Source organism: Oryzias latipes, chromosome 14 (assembly GCF_053564925.1).
Source record: "Oryzias latipes strain Hd-rR chromosome 14, Olatipes_Hd-rR_3.1".
In the NCBI taxonomy this organism is placed as follows: Eukaryota; Metazoa; Chordata; class Actinopteri; order Beloniformes; family Adrianichthyidae; genus Oryzias; species Oryzias latipes.
The window spans coordinates 1,881,003-1,899,217 of record NC_136250.1 but is presented as its reverse complement, the minus strand read 5'-3'; the positions used below and the strand labels follow the sequence as shown (position 1 = coordinate 1,899,217).

General features: G+C 41.6%; 1 protein-coding gene and 2 long non-coding RNA genes across 14 annotated transcripts in view; 2 read left to right on the top strand and 1 right to left on the bottom strand.

The window, feature by feature from the left end:
- The window catches only part of robo3 (roundabout, axon guidance receptor, homolog 3 (Drosophila)), a 181,269-nt gene that overhangs the window by 71,723 nt on the left and 91,331 nt on the right, over nt 1-18,215 (top strand). For 3 of the 12 annotated variants that reach the window (XM_078931055.1, XM_078931056.1, XM_023962262.2), the window contains exon 1: nt 3,428-3,993. The exons of 7 other annotated variants lie outside the window; for them this stretch is intronic. In XM_078931055.1, the coding sequence (XP_078787181.1) occupies nt 3,936-3,993 (58 nt within the window). In that variant the 5' untranslated portion in view covers nt 3,428-3,935. Of the gene's footprint in view, nt 1-3,415; nt 3,994-18,215 lie in introns of those variants that run through there. 2 more of the 12 variants (XM_023962265.2, XM_023962263.2) reach the window with 1 other exon arrangement.
- LOC144983774 (uncharacterized) lies at nt 9,922-10,918 on the bottom strand. Its single transcript, XR_013647582.1, has 2 exons — nt 10,814-10,918; nt 9,922-10,117 (listed from the first exon to the last, which is right to left on the bottom strand). It is a non-coding gene; the product is annotated as an uncharacterized LOC144983774 (long non-coding RNA).
- On the top strand, nt 10,466-11,859 carry LOC144983773 (uncharacterized). Its single transcript, XR_013647581.1, has 3 exons — nt 10,466-10,591; nt 10,969-11,022; nt 11,664-11,859. It is a non-coding gene; the product is annotated as an uncharacterized LOC144983773 (long non-coding RNA).

The window sequence follows — 18,215 nt, the reverse complement described above, 5'->3', positions numbered from 1 at the left end:
GCAGCAGGTGGACATGGAATGAAAAGGTTATGGTCACACACCGGAACTGCAGAGATTCTGAACAGACAGACTGTTGAAAGAACTGTGCTTCAGGTGGTCTCACTGCTCAGATGTTGAATGAAGTGCTGTGTGCACTTCAGTATGTTCACTGAAGGTATTTTTGCCACCAACAGGAGCCAGGCCACGAATGTAGCGCTTTTTTTATTTAATTATTGTTACTTCACTATAACTGCACTCATGAGAATACTTTGGGAACTCAACAACATTCAAGCTGCTTTCACTGTTGTTCATTAATGTTTTTGGTGGTTAACAACACAAAAGGGCGCATTAGGTGAAAAAGAAGAAATTAATTTATATGCAATTTTGTGCCCAATGCTTGTCTGTGTGCAGATTACATGAGCAGAACAGCTTTTTATATTTGACGTTGTGTTTTAAAAGAATCTTTCTCATTTAACTATCCGCTTTGGGCAGCAGATTTTGTGGGTAACAAACATTGAATGTTCATGAGAATTTGACTAAATGTCCCCTCCCCCTCACATACATACAGGAAGGACCTGCTGGATCCAAGTAGACAAAATCCCATAGACTTCTATAGAGAAATGAAAAAGTATACTTGATCATTCTATCGGTCAGAATAATTATTCTCACTCTGATACCATTTTTTATGTTATTGATAATTCTAATTTTTTTATGGATATTTTTTCTGTAGTGCAAGTAATTCAAGTTCTGAACTGACCAATCAGATGCCCAATAAAAGTAGGTGCTTTTGCTTTGAAGCGGTTGATTGAGAAATTCTCACTCGAGCCCACCGTCAGTGGAAGGGGTGTGGTCTTCTTAATTTCATTGGTCACTCTAAATTGTCCATAGGTGTGCATGTGAGTGTGCATGGCTGCATGATGTGGCCCTGCAACAGACTGGCGACCTGCCCGGTGTGTCCCCTGCCTTCGCCCGCAAGTGGCCGGGATAGGCTCCAGCAGCCCTGTGACCCCGAAAGGGAACAAACAGATTAGAAGGTTGTGGTCTTCTAACATGCTCGCTCCTGATTGGAGAGAGTGGTTGGCATGGAAATGTAGATTCCGACCAATCACTGCTCAGTGACAGTTTCTGGTTCCAACATGACGGTGTCTGTATCTGGAAAAAAATGAGGACTGAACTGACTTTATTAGGTTGAAACCATTTTCTATGGGTGATGTCACACTCACTTGGTCCTTTTGTGAGGAGAGATTCATTGTTAGGACCCAGGTGTAAACAGGCCGGTGCTCATGATATTCAGAACAACAAAATAATCAGTAATACGTGGAGCCTGTAGCACTTTTACTTTATGACCAACAGTAACTGTTATTTATATACTACTGAAACATTCAAGGATAACTAAGAGTTGTTTTAAATTTAAATTTAAATCCCCATGGTGGCCTATGAGAAACCTCTAAAGCTAAAAGAAATGTTGTTTTTGTTGGAGATTTACTGGGAGAAGACACAGATGGTTAGGTGCCGTGTTTCTTAGTACAGCTGCCATTCAGCCATCCTTCTCTTTGCCTCTCATTGGGCCTCAAACAGGAAGACAACTGTCCTTTTTCTTCTTCAACTGCTGAAAAAATGACTACAAAATTTGTGATTTGTCTGCCTGTCCGTCTGTCTGTTTTTCACCCAAAAACAACAGTAGTCATTGGTGACCTTTACATGTCTGGTTGAATTGATAAATAAATAGATGAATAAAAAAAAGTTCACAGCTAAGAAAATGGAAACAGTGAAATCTCTGCACATAATTGCTTATCTACTATTGAATATCCTACTCCTCTAAATGGTTGGCACTTTGGTTTTCTCTAGGTGCTTTGTGAAGACACTTTAATGCATTCTAATGAACTGCAAATTTGGAAAATTAAGGCTTGCGAATCAGAAGGGGCATCAATTCATGATCTATGGCTCAGCTGCAAGTGTTCTGCATGGCACCAATCTACACTGATGGGCTGCCATTGTAATTCAGTGACTAATGTGGATAATTAGTCTAAATTCATGGAGTACTTGAATCCACTGACAATGTTTGACGAAGGCAGCAAAGTAGCAGCATCAGTCACAGACGAACGGAAATGCATTTAGAGGCGGGCCTCATCATGTTTTATTCAATCACCAAGCGATGCTCAATTAATCAGTTTCTGGAATTAAATTAAACATGAACATGCATAAAACATGAAAGAAATATTTGGGGGTGTTTAACTGATGCTTGCTTCTGTGTACTTCTGTCAAAGAGAGAATTTTCTTTGATGCGCTCTGTGACCTTGGTGAGGCGGACTTTTCCACTTTCACACAGGGCTGAGAACAGAGGGGGACAGAACATGTAGACGCACACTCATCTTAGTATGCAACGCTTGATGTTTACCTCGTCCAAAGCATGAGTGTAAACATTAAGAGATGTGTGTTTACCAAGTCTTCCTGACCTCTAATATTTATTCAGTTCAACAGCACTCTATCCAATCATTCCTTGCTTCACTGCAGAGCTGTAGCTATGGGATGTCAGGTTTCATTGGCTGCAGTTTGCCACATCTCCTGGCACATGTAATATTACTTTTCGCTTTCCATCAGGCTCCCTAAGCGCTTGTGCCTGGATAGAAGTGACGTTCTTTTGGGGGGGTGAGGGGTTTGTTTGTGCTTTTCACGTGCTCAAGTCACTTCTCATTGTACTCAGAACACCCCAGTGAGCAGACTTAAAGGTCTTTCACATGCAAAACACATTTTTATCTGGTAATTATGCCTTAGCTTCAGGCTAGCCAACATTCAATACTCCAACAAAAGTTTGGATCACTATGGTCATATATGGAGACCTCTAAAATGTTTGGCATTCAGTAATACCACTCACCAGGACTTTCATCCTATTCTCATTTATGTCTTTATTCATTCATTTGCGTTAGGGCCTCCATGCCTTCACCATCAACCTAAAGTAGATCAAATTTATGTCAGATGTGGTCCTGAAAACATATACGACGATAACTCATTCATTAAAGACTTTGAACCTAAATATCATTTACTGGAGCAAACCAGAGGGAATGTGCCAAAAGTAACAGTGATGAGTTTTATTACATAGATGGTAGATTTTTATTTTCCTTTTACACATGTACCCACATGCATAAACAAATGAAAACTCTACTCAATGCTGTACTGTGTAATGTGTGCAGTTAAAAAAAGGGTTATTTTTATAACAATGTGTGCCGCTCACCAGAATATTCTTTAGACATACTTTGTGGGGAAAACCCTGGTGTACTAATTGAGGGACGCATGCAAAGAGAATGCAGCGGGCTGCTGCTGGTTTCAGCACTGTTAGCGTGTTCTAATAATAATGTGGCATGTTTGCCATTCTATGAAGCGACAGGCACTTTTGCTGGTTGCCCTTTTATTCTGAAAGGACACGCGGAAGTGTCTGCGCGGAGGTGCAGAGCTGCGCGCGCGCCTGTTCCGGCTCCTGAGTGTGTTTGGTGATGAGGCTGCAGTCAGCCTCCCTTAGAGCGGATGCGCGCGCGGACACCTCGCGGACGGGAAATGGAGCAGTCCAGACCTCAGAGCGGACAGGGTCTCGTGGCGCAATGACCTCGCGTGTCTGTGGACGTGTTTGTTTCTCAGGGGGAACCGCAGCGCTCCAATTCCGCGGGAATATCTCCTGAACGGCGGCGCAGGGACCGCGCTGACCGGACCGTGCGGCCGCTCAGAGCCGCCTTCCTCCCAGCATCCGGGCTGACTTCTCACGGACTTTCCTCGGAAGTTGCTGTTGGGCCGTGTCCGTGTCAGGGGAAGGTTGCAGCGTGGGATGCTAAAACTTCTGCTCTGGGGCTGCAGTGCAGCGGGTGGCATGCTGCTCCTGGAGTTCGGTCCCTAGTTAGTTCTCCGGGTGGATTTACTGCTGCTGGAGGCGCCGCTCTGCAGACTTCTGCTGATCTGCTCACACCATGAGGAGCAGTCTGGTCCCTGCGCTGCTTTTGGTGGCTCTGGGATGTTTTGTACATGGTAAGTTTTTTAGGAAGGGGCCAGAGGGCTGTTGATGTTGGAACGACTGGAACATTAATGAGAAGAAGTCCTGTAATATTAGAATAGTTGTTCTCCTCACTCACGCACTGATTCCTTGTGTTTGCGTCCTCTGGAGCCGAAGGGAGGATGCTGTTCAAAGCCTATTTAAGCCAGCAGCACACAGGAGAGTGTCCCACATGCAGCCTCACTGCTGGTCTTCTTCCCTGAGGGCCTCCAGGTCACACCAGCATCTGCTCCCTCAGGAACCACATTTATCACAATTATCAGGCCCATTAGGTGAAGCCATAGATCTGTCATGGGTCCAACATGAGGGAGACATGAAGCTGTACAGCAGCCAGTGGGGCTGGCGGATGGGATCAGTGTCTTTCATGTTTTGGAGCTGTAAGCTGCTTTTAGCAGATGCTGCATGTTCTTCCTCGTCCATCTGAGCGAGGGAGAAGTGAAGGTTTACAGTAAAGATATTAAGAGGTTCTTCCTGGCTCTTTGGGACATGATGTCTCTCTCCATAACTCTGGATTTGTTTGTTTAGCTGCTTTTAAATGACCTTCTGTTTTAAAATGATGGTTTATAAGTTGGAAAATCTACATTTACATTCTGACAGACAACTGAGAGAAGACTCCAGTCAAATTTCCACAGGCTGTGTTTGTTTGCTCAGCAGCACACAGCTGGATGTAATGTGAAGGAACATAGTTAGTGTGTTGCTGTTGGGTCATGCCTCACTGCTGAGGCTGGGAACCGTTTCTTCCTGGAAGCTCACCTGGAACCGCATGGTAATACAGTTTCTCCACTTTTTACTGGCACAAAACTTTTTGTTGTTTTTTCTGATCAGATGCCTCCAAGTCCAGAGCACACGCATGTTTGCAAAAGAAACTTTATTCTCTTACCCCGTCCATCCTGTGCCAGAGTCCCGCCACAGCATCCAGCTCCTCCTCCTCCCCCTCCGCCGGAGGAGTCGGTCTGGGGAGCGGCCGTCCTCTTCATCAGTCGACACAGGGCTCTCCTTAGGGTCTGCATGTGTTTGCCATGCACTCTGTTGCTGCAACTTCCTCCTGACAGTAACACAGCTTTGTTGTCCAGACTGAGCAGGAACTAGATCTGAAAGTCCACATAGCACACAGTAATTATGGACAAACACACCTTATCTTCTTCAGGAGCGCATTGAGTTTGTGTGAGGTCATCAGTGATGGACGTGAGTGGGCCGTCACTGATTCATTGAATGGAGTTACAGTGTCATCTGTTTATTTATCAGTCAGACAACTTAGAAGGAAGGGACACTCTTTCTGGTACTATTGGGTAAAGTGAACAGAAATGAGATTCCTGCATCAAAGGGCTTCCACGTATTGATGCTAAAAAGCTCCCTTCATGCAGCGTTACACTGATCTCTGCTCTTTTCTGCACAGGAAATAGTTCCACAGAAAAGCTTTAGTAATCATTTTGGAGAGCAACCGCCTGCAGACCTTCCTGCTCCTTTCTGATCAATTAGTCTGTCAATAGCTTTTGTGTGATGCAACCACAGCGAACAGCGCCTCCTAGGTAACTAAAAGAGTTGTAATCACTGCTGCTGAAAAAATGAGTGGGCAGAAAGTAAACATCCTCTTCCTGTCTCAGAACGAATCATGTTTGAGGTCATTTCCTTTTTCTTTTTGGTTCAGTTCTGGATGTTGCAAATGTCCAAATATGAAATAAAACCAAACGAGATGTTTAGACAATTTTCTGTAAATGTCATGACTGAACTGAGTCCACACAAATCTGAGCAAACAAATGTTAGGCTGCCCCCCAGTAATGGCTTAGCCCCCCAGAGCTGGAACTGGAGCTGCTGCAGCATCGGGTGCTGACAGCACAAAGCAGTCCTCCCTCTACTTCTATGTCTCCAGGGCCTCTGCCTGAGGGCCCCGCGCAGTCCTGCCTGATGCTCCCACCTAAGGCTGCAGACAGATGGAGGCCCCCCAGCACTGGTTCCAGTGGTTTTAGGGGAGTGGGGGCAGTCTTCTTCATTCAAACACAAACACAGAAAGGGAGGACGCTTTTGCTTCAGACCTGGGCTTTTCTGTCAGTGCCTCTTGGCTACACAGCTGGATGCCATTTATTCCTTCACTTTTATCAGAGCTGCCTTCGATCCCTGAGCAGAGAAGCTTTTCTGTTGTCAACAGGGCATGAAGAAGTGAATGCTTGGTGTCTGTGATCAAATGTAGTCAATGAACTCTTCATTAGCATACCTGTCAAAGGGAGGGGCAGTTTACTGGTCTATAGTCATAAGTAGAAGAGAATGCTGTGTGACGGAACACATGTGACCTGCTCTGTTGGACTTTTTCTACTATTTACACTTTCCAGTATATTTGAATATAGAGGACATTAAAACTACACCAGGGCAGATCAGTGATACACGTATCAGCTGGTATAGCGGAGTGGATTACTGTCAGTCTGGGTTATGAGGCCTGCAAACATTTGAAACTTTCATCAATCCTGTCTTCAATGCCAGATTTGGTCTATCAGTACAAACCCTCTTTGAAAGAGAGCAAATATTTCCGCTGATGTCTGATGTTGCATAAACAGAATCAATAATTTGATGGCCTTGGGTTCCTGAAGGGGGGGCTTTCCTTTCTCTAATGGATGAGTGTGACCATTAAAGGGAAGTGGTATCATCTATACACTGTTGTGAAACAGACAAAAATCAGGCGACTTAATCTATTATTATTTATTATTTACCAAGGCTGTGTCCCACCAAGGTGGGGTAGCCTAGACAAGGCACACAATTTTAGCTCCCTCTGTCTCTTCCCCAAACCCTCCTCCTTCAGTGCGTGTGTGCGTATGTGCGTGCGACTGGTCTGAGATCTGGTCTAAGCCACACCACACTGCACCAGGGTCAGCTGCACAGCCCAGTGTGGGCACCTCCACTGCAGGGCCTCAGCCAAGGCTGGTTTCCCCTTGCCGCTTCATCCCAAGACCAGACCTCTACCACACCCATCCATTCATCCATACACAAACTCTCTCCACCCATCCCTGTCCTGAGCAGCCTCTCTCCCCTGCACCACAGTCATCCCTCTTGCATTCAGCGCTCTTTTTACACCCTCTGTCCATCCCATTCGCGGTCTTCCTCTCATTCTCACTCCACTCACATCAGATTCATATACCTTTTTCACCAATCGCTCCCTTTCCATTCTTTCAACATGTCCAAACCATCCCAGTGCCTTTTGCTCTGCTCTTTCAGCCAACTCTCGCGTCACACCAGTTCTCTCTCGGATAACTTCATTTCTCATACGATCCATACGCGTCACACCACACATACTCCTCAAACATCTCATCTCAACTACATTCAGCTTCCTCTTTTCCGCCACTTGCAGACTCCATGTTTCAGCCCCATATAACGCTGCAGGCACCACCACACCCTCATACAATCTCCTTTTTGCATCCTTTCCCAGTGATCTACATTCAAACACTCTCTTCATTCCCCCCCATATCTTTCGTACTTCATTCATTCTAAACTCTACCTCTCCCCCCATTCCACCATCCACACAGACACACGACCCTAAATACTGAAAACACTCTACCTCTTCCAACAACTCCCCATTTAATGCCACATTCAATCTGCGTTCACCCTTTAACCTCGTACACCTCATCACCTTACTCTTTTCCACATTCACTCTCAACTTCCTTCTGTCGCACACCCTTCCAAACTCCTCAACCAGACGTCCCAAGTTCTCTTCTGAGTCAGCCACTAGTGCAGTATCATCTGCAAACAGCAGCTGATTCACACTCCATTCGCTGCCGTCAGTATTTATCATGCTCACACCCGTACCCGACACCCTTTCATTCACCTCTTTTACCACACCATCCATATACACGTTAAACAACCACGGAGACATCACCCATCCCTGACGCAGACCAACCCTCACAGGAAACCACTCACTCATGCTATTTCCCACTCTCACACACGCTCTACTGTGTCTATAGAAACTCTTCACACCTTCCAACAATCTACCATCAATACCATACATACTCAACACCACCCACAACGCCTCTCTATCAATCCTATCATACGCCTTCTCTAAATCCATGAATGCCCAAAACACCTCCCTCCCCTTAGCCAAAAACTTTTCACACACCTGTCTCACAACAAACACCTGATCCACACACCCTCTACCTCTCCTGAAACCACACTGCTCTTCACCAATCATACACTCAGTTCCCTCCACTACCCTATTAATCAGCACTCTCCCATATACTTTGCCTACAACACTCAACAGACTAATACCCCTAAAACTACCACATTCATACTTATCACCCTTACCCTTGTACAGGGGAACCACACACGCACTCATCCAATCAAGCGGCACCTGCCCATTTGCAAAACACACATTCAACAATCTCACTAACCACTCAATCACGATCGCTCCACCACACTTCAGGCATTCCCCAGCACACCCATCCACACCTGCAGCCTTTCCTACTTTCAACTTTCCCACAGCTTGCTCAACTTCCTCTCCTGTAATCAACGTTTCATTCACTTAATCTATACTTCCACTTTTCCTACTTTTGTGTGGCAGGTCTTTTACAAGTCACCTTCATAAAAACCTATGCTATTTCTGTACACCCTTAAGTAAAAAACAGATAATGGAACATCATGGAGGACGACTCTCACCGGGATGGCAACAGGAAAGTTCTTCACATCTCATACATGAGAGGTCTGAGACAGTGCAGTATTTAGCAGCTGGTGAATACAAATCTACAGTAAGCTCCTGATGTTGAGGCAGCTGGGTTTGCACACAGGTGTTGCAGTACGGTGCAACTATAGTTTACACTAGCCGGTCTGTATGGATCAGTAGAAGGCGCCACACATCATCAGCTGGAATGCTGACTGGCATCAAATGCTGCAGTGTGTTTGTGTCTTTATTTTAGGGTTCCAAAAATGTTTTTCTGTTTACTTGTCAAATCACATTAAAACAAAACATTGCTTTTTTTGAAGAAATTTGGGTAACGCTTCCTTTTACAGTACAGTACTTACAGTGTACTTAAGTGGTATTTACATGGTACTTATAGTGTAACTACTGGGTACTTTCAGGGTACTTACATGGTACTTTTTATGGAATTTACTGGGTACTTACAGTGTGTTTACATGGTACTTTCTATGGGACTTTACTAGGTACTTACATGGTACTTTTTGTGTCTACTCTGTACTTACATGGTACATACTGTGTATTTATATGGTACTATTTGGTTCATACCTATGTGGTACATACTGGGTATTTATAATATTCTTACTGGGTATTTACATGTTGTGCAAAGGTGTCTTTTATGGTACTTACCACATGTAAGAACAAGGTAAGTACAAATAAAGTACTTTGACCTTTAGGTCTGCACTCGCTGCATGTTTCATGGTATTTACCATGAATTTACCACAGAAACTACCCCTTAAGTACACTGAAACTGTAACTGTAAAAGAAAGTCAGCCCTATTTCCACTCAGCTACATGGTACTTTCATTACTAAATACCGGGTATGTTCACTTGAATATTACTTGGTACTTACCCCTTAAGTACACTGAAACTGTAACTGTAAAAGAAAGTCAGCCCTATTTCCACTCTATTACATGGTACTTTCAGTAGTAAGTGCTGGGTATGTTCACTTGAATATTACTTGGTACTTACCCCTTAAGTACAATGAAACTGTAACTGTAAAAGAAAGTCAGCCCTATTTCCACTCTATTACATGGTACTTTCAGTAGTAAATGTTGGGTATGTACACGTATTACCTTCCCGTACAGTGTACATACACACTTGGTCTTCTGACCTCACCAAATGAGACAATGCTAACCTGTTGGTAAGGGTAAAGTAACTACATTCTAAAAACATATTCTGGCCTGATTACTTCTTGTAACATGAGGCAAGTTTAAAGAGAAACAAGACAGCAGTGAAAACAACAATCTTTAATATGATACATGTCTGCAGCATACAAAGTGTCATCACAATGAAATAGGTTTTAAGTACAAAACAGTGCAAAGGAGAATTCTAAAAAACACATTATTGGCCTGAGGGTCGTGCTTTTTGTCCATCAAAATTCTTTCAGCAGAGTTTGGTAACGGTGCAGGACTTCTTCAGGGTTTGTAACTGCAAGAAAATTCACAATATGAGCTAAAATGAACATAAAAAGCAGAACGACTTTGATGAAGTACAAAATATATTTTACTTATTTAATCATTTCTGTAATGAGTTTGATAAATCTCTATGATTTTTTTATCGCTTTGACTGTAATGCTTGAAATTAATCAATTATCCTCATTTAAAAACATGATAATAAATTATTCAAAACTTAACTTTTTTTTAAATATTGTTCTAAAAATTAACTTGTTTTAATATATATTATATAATGTCAGGAAAATATGTAAAACAACAAGGCTAAATATTTACTTTTAATACTAAAAACACCCCGAGTGTGTGTTTTTGTTAACTAGGTCGGGGCAAGTAACGTTGCAAATTCCCAGCGCACTTGAATGCAGCACAACTACCCCCAAAGTGAACGTGCAGATTAATCCGGAGAGCCTCGAGGCGCGCGCAACAGTTTGAATTTCTCTTCATCTGGCAGGTAAGCCAGTGTTTTTGTTTTTTTAAAATATTGGATAAATTACATGCAAATATTTAAACTGATCAAACTTTATAAAGAAGCTAACTTCGTGATTTCAAGCCACTATCTCTGTGTTTGAAACGTGACGTAAGAGCATGTCTACCTTACTCCAATAATTTCAGTTATTTATGTATACATTTTCAAAGTTTGTAATGAAAATCTACAAACATTGTTGTTACTTACCAGGAGAGGGGCACCTGTAAAACAAGCACGTAGCCTAAATGATAAAGTCTGTTGTTCTGTGCTCGTTTGACTGAGCGCACGTCTTTCTGGGAAAATCAAAGAAAGGCGTTTATTTAAAATAATGATGACGTACTTCCGTCTTTTTACCGCTTTAGATCAGCTGTGGTGAAGAAGACATTCCAGACGAAGCCACAGGAGAGTAAGCTAAAGTAAGTTAAATCCACCAAGTGGACATATTATTTACATTAATGAAGAGTTTAACTGCATTTTCCCCATTTTCTTTTCTTTCGCCGTTTTTATTTTATTTTTATTTATTTATTTTCAAATATGAGAGAGACAACAATACCACCCAACACAGTGAATGTAACTGTTTGAAAATTAAAACATATTTTTGTGAATAACTGTGTTGAATTTGAAATTGCCTATTTATTTCTTTTTTCCTTTTCTTTTACACTGCAATGTTTTTCATGCTAATGCAAATAGTAGGTGCGAATAATATTTATAAAGAAGAAATACACACAGCAATTGCCAATTAAAACATTGCTTTTGTCATTCTTTGTCTAAACAAATTAGATTTTTTTATGGCAATTTTGATTTTTTTTCTTTGATTTCTTTTTTGTTGTTCTTGTTTATGTAACTAAAATATAAAGTTGTGAATAATTTATTGTCATGTTCATAAATGAGGATAATTGATTAATTTCAAGCATTACAGTCAAAGCGAAAAATAATTCACAGAAATTTATCAAACTCATTACAGAAATGATTAAATAAGTAAAATATATTTTGTACTTCATCAAAGTCGTTCTGCTTTTTATGTTCACTTGAGCTCATATTGTGAATTTTCTTGCAGTTACAAACCCTGAAGAAGTCCTGCACCGTTACCAAACTCTGCTGAAAGAATTTTGATGGACAAAAAGCACGACCCTCAGGCCAATAATGTGTTTTTTAGAATTCTCCTTTGCACTGTTTTGTACTTAAAACCTATTTCATTGTGATGACACTTTGTATGCTGCAGACATGTATCATATTAAAGATTGTTGTTTTCACTGCTGTCTTGTTTCTCTTTAAACTTGCCTCATGTTACAAGAAGTAATCAGGCCAGAATATGTTTTTACAATGTAGTTACTTTACCCTTACCAACAGGTTAGCATTGTCTCATTTGGTGAGGTCAGAAGACCAAGTGTGTATGTACACTGTACGGGAAGGTAATACGTGTACATACCCAGCATTTACTACTGAAAGTACCATGTAATAGAGTGGAAATAGGGCTGACTTTCTTTTACAGTTACAGTTTCATTGTACTTAAGGGGTATGTACCAAGTAATATTCAAGTGAACATACCCAGTATTTAGTAATGAAAGTACCATGTAGTTGAGTGGAAATAGGGCTGACTTTCTTTTACAGTTACAGTTTCATTGTACTTAAGGGGTATTTACCAAGTAATATTCAAGTGAACATACCCAGTATTTAGGAATGAAAGTACCATGTAGTTGAGTGGAAATAGGGCTGACTTCTTTTACAGTTACAGTTTCAGTGTACTTAAGGGGTAGGTTCTGTGGTAAATTCATGGTAAATACCATGAAACATGCAGCGAGTGCAGACCTAAAGGTCAAAGTACTTTATTTGTACTTACCTTGTTCTTACATGTGGTAAGTACCATAAAAGACACCTTTGCACAACATGTAAATACCCAGTAAGAATATTATAAATACCCAGTATGTACCACATAGGTATGAACCAAATAGTACCATATAAATACACAGTAAGTACCATGTAAGTACAGAGTAGACACAAAAAGTACCATGTAAGTACAGAGTAGACACAAAAAGTTCCATGTAAGTACCCAGTAAAGTCCCATAGAAAGTACCATGTAAACACACTGTAAGTACCCAGTAAATTCCATAAAAAGTACCATGTAAGTACCCTGAAAGTACCCAGTAGTTACACTATAAGTACCATGTAAATACCAATTAAGTACACTGTAAGTACTGTACTGTAAAAGGAAGCGTTACCGAAATTTGTTGCAGTTAAGTTTTTCATTTATTGCTTTTATCAATGTACTGTCGCAAAGAAAAACAATGGTGTTTTTAATATCCAATATGTTCGTTTTTAGTAACACGGAAATCCCAGAGTAATTTTGAAGTTTATTTTCTCTGTTTACTTTTCTCATCTATGATCAAATTCAGTCTTTTTAAATGTGTATTTTTTCAGATCTCCTGTTTTATTTTTAAACCCAAGCCCAATGGAGGATCAGTGGTTTGTTCTGTGGTGATAATTGAGGGCTGGGTACAGCCCCTGTGCTCCTGTTATCATGAGAAATGACTCTTTAAAACCTGAAAGCATTGGTGGAGTAGGAGTTCAATCCTGTCACTTCTTTTACTCCTTTTCTTTTCCCTGTACAACACATCATTGGATCAAAAATATCACAGTATTCATTTCCACAGCCGTTTCCTGACAGAACACTAAGTTTCTGTTTCTATCATATGGATAGTCATGGAGAAAATACAAGACAAACCAAACAAGATGTTTTCTTCATGAGGCTTTCTTCATGAAAGCTTGTATTGAATGTCTAGCGTGGTGAACCAGATTTATTTTTTGAAATGGATTTATTCGTTTGACAGGAACATTGCACATTAAGAAACATCTCTGGAAATGCCCCAGAGTTAGCCAAAAGGCTATTTTTATCTAAATTCTGTGGGCAGGTGGAAATTAACAGCAAAAAATTATATAAATGTATCAAGTATTATTTAGTAGTATTTTTAAATTGTTTTTTGTTCCTAAACAGTTGTTTGTTTTTGTTTTTGGTGTGAACTTCATTAGTTATTTCTGTATTTTGAAAAAATTTGTAATGTTTTTTTACAGTTTACATGTTTTGCAGACCGCATGTTTTTTACACTTTTGCAGCTGTATTTATTTAATATTTAATATTTATTTCTTTATTTAATAAGAATCTCATTTTTGATAATAATTTTTCATAATAATTTTAGTAATATTTTAATTATCTAATATAAATGTCATTTGTGATGTCCTTTATTGATGTTATATTATATAGATTATTTTTGAATGTCGTGTTGCTGCCACAGAAATGAAATTTCCCCATTGTGGGATTAATAAAGTCATCTATCTATCTATCATTGTAAAAGGGTAACAATACAATGTCATTATAAATGTGCAATAGAAATATCTACTATTAAAAATGGCTAAAAAGACCATGTGAATATCAAAAACGTTTGATATTAACATTGTAAACGGATAAAAATTCAATGTAAGCATAACGCAGTAGAGAAAGAAATGAACACAACACTTATATATCCTTAGATCTAAACCATTTCTGGTGGCACGGCTTGAATTGGAGAAGATCATAGGCATTATGTATGGTGGCATGTCTGATGCGTCATGGGCCAGTTCTTAAGATGTTTTTGAAACCAACTTGGTGATCGCAGTTCTCTGATGCTCTGACTTTTATTCCTTTGCAGTGGTTACAGAAATCGCTTTTTGACCAAAGATGTTTTTTCGCTGACTGACGATACAGTCTCAGGCTGAATGGTTGGATGGATGGATGGATGGATGGATGGATGGTTGGATGGGTAGTTGGTTGGATGGATGGAAGGATGGATGGTTGGATGGATGGATGGATGGATGGAAGGATGGATGGTTGGTTGGATGGATGGATGGATGGTTGAATAGAAGGATGGATGGATGGTTGGATGGATGGATGGAAGGGAGGATGGTTGGATGGATGGATGGTTGGATGGGTAGTTGGTTGGATGGATGGAAGGATGGATGGTTGGTTGGATGGATGGATGGATGGATGGTTGAATAGAAGGATGGATGGATGGTTGGATGGATGGATGGTTGGATGGGTAGTTGGTTGGATGGATGGATGGATGGATGGATGGATGGTTAGAAGGATAGATGGTTAGATGGATGGATGGTTGAATGGAAGGATGGATGGTTGGATGGAAGGGTAGATGGTTGGATGGATGGATGGTTTGATGGAAGGGTAGATGGTTGGATGGATGGATGGTTGGATGGGTACCTGGTTGGATGGATGGATGGATGGTTGGATGGATGGATGGAAGGATGGATGGTTGGATGGATGGATGGATGGATGGTTGGATGGATGGATGGATGGATGGATGGAAGGATGGATGGATGGATGGATGGAAGGATGGATGGATGGATGGATGGATGGATGGATGGATGGATGGATGGATGGATGGAAGGATGGATGGTTGGTTGGATGGATGGATGGAAAGGAGGATGGTTGGATGGATGGATAGATGTTGAAGTGTTCTTTATTTATATCAGCTTCCCTCAGTTGGAAGCAAAAGCATTTTTCATTCTTTCTGGTAGGAAGGCTTGATGAGGCCTTCATGTTTTATGAGCTTCTCTCTGCAGGACTGTGGTGTGTGGAATATTTCAGCCTTGTTCCAGATGACAGGAAAACAGTAATGGATGTAGCTCGGGGCATTCGCATACATGCTGAACCACAATTTGTTTTTTGATGGATTGATTGACGTGTTTTTATTGGACTTTGAAGTGGGGATAAGTTATGGATGAAATGAAGGCTGATTATTGTTACTCAATAGAATTAACTTGTCTGTCATACACTAAATTACCAAAAGTATTCACTCACCTGCCTTGACTCACATATGACTTGAGGTGCCATCCCATTCCTACCCCAACAGTGACATGCAGGGGACGCAGGTGAGGCACAGTCTCAGCTGGAAAATATAGCTTAAAAAAGACATAAATTAAGAGGGATAAATATACTTTTTAATTAAAAATACATTTTTAGACAAGTCTATTCTATGATTACTTTTTTTGTTTTGGTTTTAAATATTTCTTTGGTTAAAATGTAGTGAATTAATGAGTTTCCAGTTCAATACATGAGAAAGTGGCAGGTGAGGCACCAGCTGTCTGTGCCTACCCAGACTGCACCGCACATACTGACTGAGCTGCAGCTGATGCAATCGCTTTCCTGCTTCAGTCTTTTTATTATCATACAAGATGCTTTATTTTCATTACTTAATTTGTTTTTTCTAGCCAACTGCTTGATTACATTGGTTACAATTTGTGACTCATTAAGTCTTTTTATCCGCTAAAAATGCGCATTAGAAAAACACTAGATGAGGCCTGCAGTACACATGCCTCAAGGCAGAGGGCGCTGTTGATCTCAGAGAATGTGACACCGTGGCTTCAGAATAATTAGCGGTAGCTATTCACATGCAGTAGTCCAGTTATTCTTTAATAATGTTTAGCATCATTTTCTAAATGGAGGATTATGAGTCTAAACTCAGGAATTTGTGGAGACACGTCTCTGACAGTGATCTCCATTGAGACAGAGAGACTTAAAACTGAAGACAGAAGAGGAAGACCTCTACAAACAGCTTATCCATGTGTTTCTTTGGGAGGAGCGGCACACAGACTTTATTTATAAGTGAAAGTAAGTCAATAATAACAATTTGGTGATTTTCTTTCTATGCTACAGTATATGGAAAGAAAATTCTGAAATGAAATTTAAACAACACACTTTAACTGTTGCCAATCAAATGGTGAATAACCAAAGGACATTTAATCGATGACCTCCTTGCCGAAAACAGATATCCTTTGCTTAACAGACACCTTGCAACTTCTCAATGACTATTCTCATCTCATATCCTGGACTCCCAGTGGGTTTGTTTACTTTTCAAAATCTTGCGGGTTATCCTGGGGAGGAGGCCTTGTGATAATTCAAATTCAAATTTTATTTGTCACACACACAATCATACAGCGTACAATGTGCAGTGAAATGCTTAGGCGACCGCCCGCGACCTCAAACAAGAAAGAATATCAATAGGAATAGGAAAATAGATATAAAATATAGGAATATACAAATATAAAAACAGAATGTCCGAATGTGTGCAAATATGCTCTAAAAGTGACATGTGAAAGTGGCTTGTTTGTATAGTGTCCATGATTACTGGTTAAGAGTCCGTATCGCCTGCGGGAAGAAGCTCCTTCTCAGTCTCTCTGTGTTAGCCTTCAGAGAGCGGAATCGCTTTCCTGACCGCAACAGCGAGTACAGTCCGTTGTCGGGGTGGCTGAGGTCCTTTGTTATCTTCCTGGCCCTGGTCCAGCACCGCCTGCCGTAGATTGAGTGTAGGTCAGGGAGCTCGGTGTGGGTGATGCGCTCAGCTGAACGCACCACCCTTTGGAGAGCTCGTCTGTCCCGCATGGTGCTGTTCCCGAACCAGGTTGTGATGTTTCCCGTCAGGATGCTCTCTATGGTGCAAGAGTAAAAGTTCCTAAGCACCAAAGAGGGCAATCTAAAGTCTCTCAGGCGTCTAAGGTGGTAAAGACGCTGCCGGGTCTTTTTCACCACGGTGTTGATGTGACAGTACCATGACAGGTCCTGCGTGATGTGGACACCGAGGTATCGGAAGCTGTTCACTCTCTCCACTGGGCTCTTGTCAATGACGGGGGTCTGGTAGTTCCTCTTCTGCTTTGTGGCGAAGTCCACTATCAACTCCTTTGTCTTGCTGACGTTTAGGAGGAGATTGTTCCTCTCACACCAGTTTTCCAGATGTCCAATCTCCTTCAGGTAGGCCGTCTCATCATTATCAGTGATCAGGCCCACCACAACGGTGTCGTCAGCGAATTTGATGATGGTGGTGGAGTTGGTGGACGCCACGCAGTCGTACGTGTACAATGAGTACAGTAGAGGGCTCAGAACACAACCCTGAGGGGCTCCAGTGTTGAGAGTGATGGAAGCTGAGACATATCCTCCCATCCTTACTGCCTGTGGTCTGCCAGTTAGGAAATTGGAGATCCACTGACACAGAGATGGGCTGAGTCCCAGGTGATCCAACTTGGTGGTGAGTATGGAGGGAATTATGGTGTTAAATGCTGAGCTGTAATCGACAAAGAGCATTTTAACATAATTTCCCCTTCTAGTGTCCAGATGAGTGAGAGAAGTATGAAGTAGATGAGAGATAGCGTCATCCGTTGAGCGGTTCGAACGGTAAGCAAACTGTAGTGGATCCAGCGTGTCAGGTAGTGAGGAGATAATGAAGTCTTTGATCAGTCGCTCAAAGCACTTCATCACTACTGAGGTGAGGGCTACAGGTCGATAGTCGTTGAGGGAAGTAGGATGGGGTTTCTTTGGGACTGGAACAATAACAGACTCCTTAAAGCATGTAGGGATCACCGACTGAGATAAAGCAGTGTTGAATATCTCTGTGAACACAGGTGCTAGCTGGTCTGCGCAGGCTCTGAGGACTATTCCTGGGATGCCATCTGGACCTGCTGCTTTCCTGGTGTTTACTCTCCTGAAGGCTCTCCTCACGTCATGCTCGGAGATGATAAGCGCGTTACTGGTGCTGGTAGTGACTTCCTGTCTGCAGCCGTTAGTTCCGCT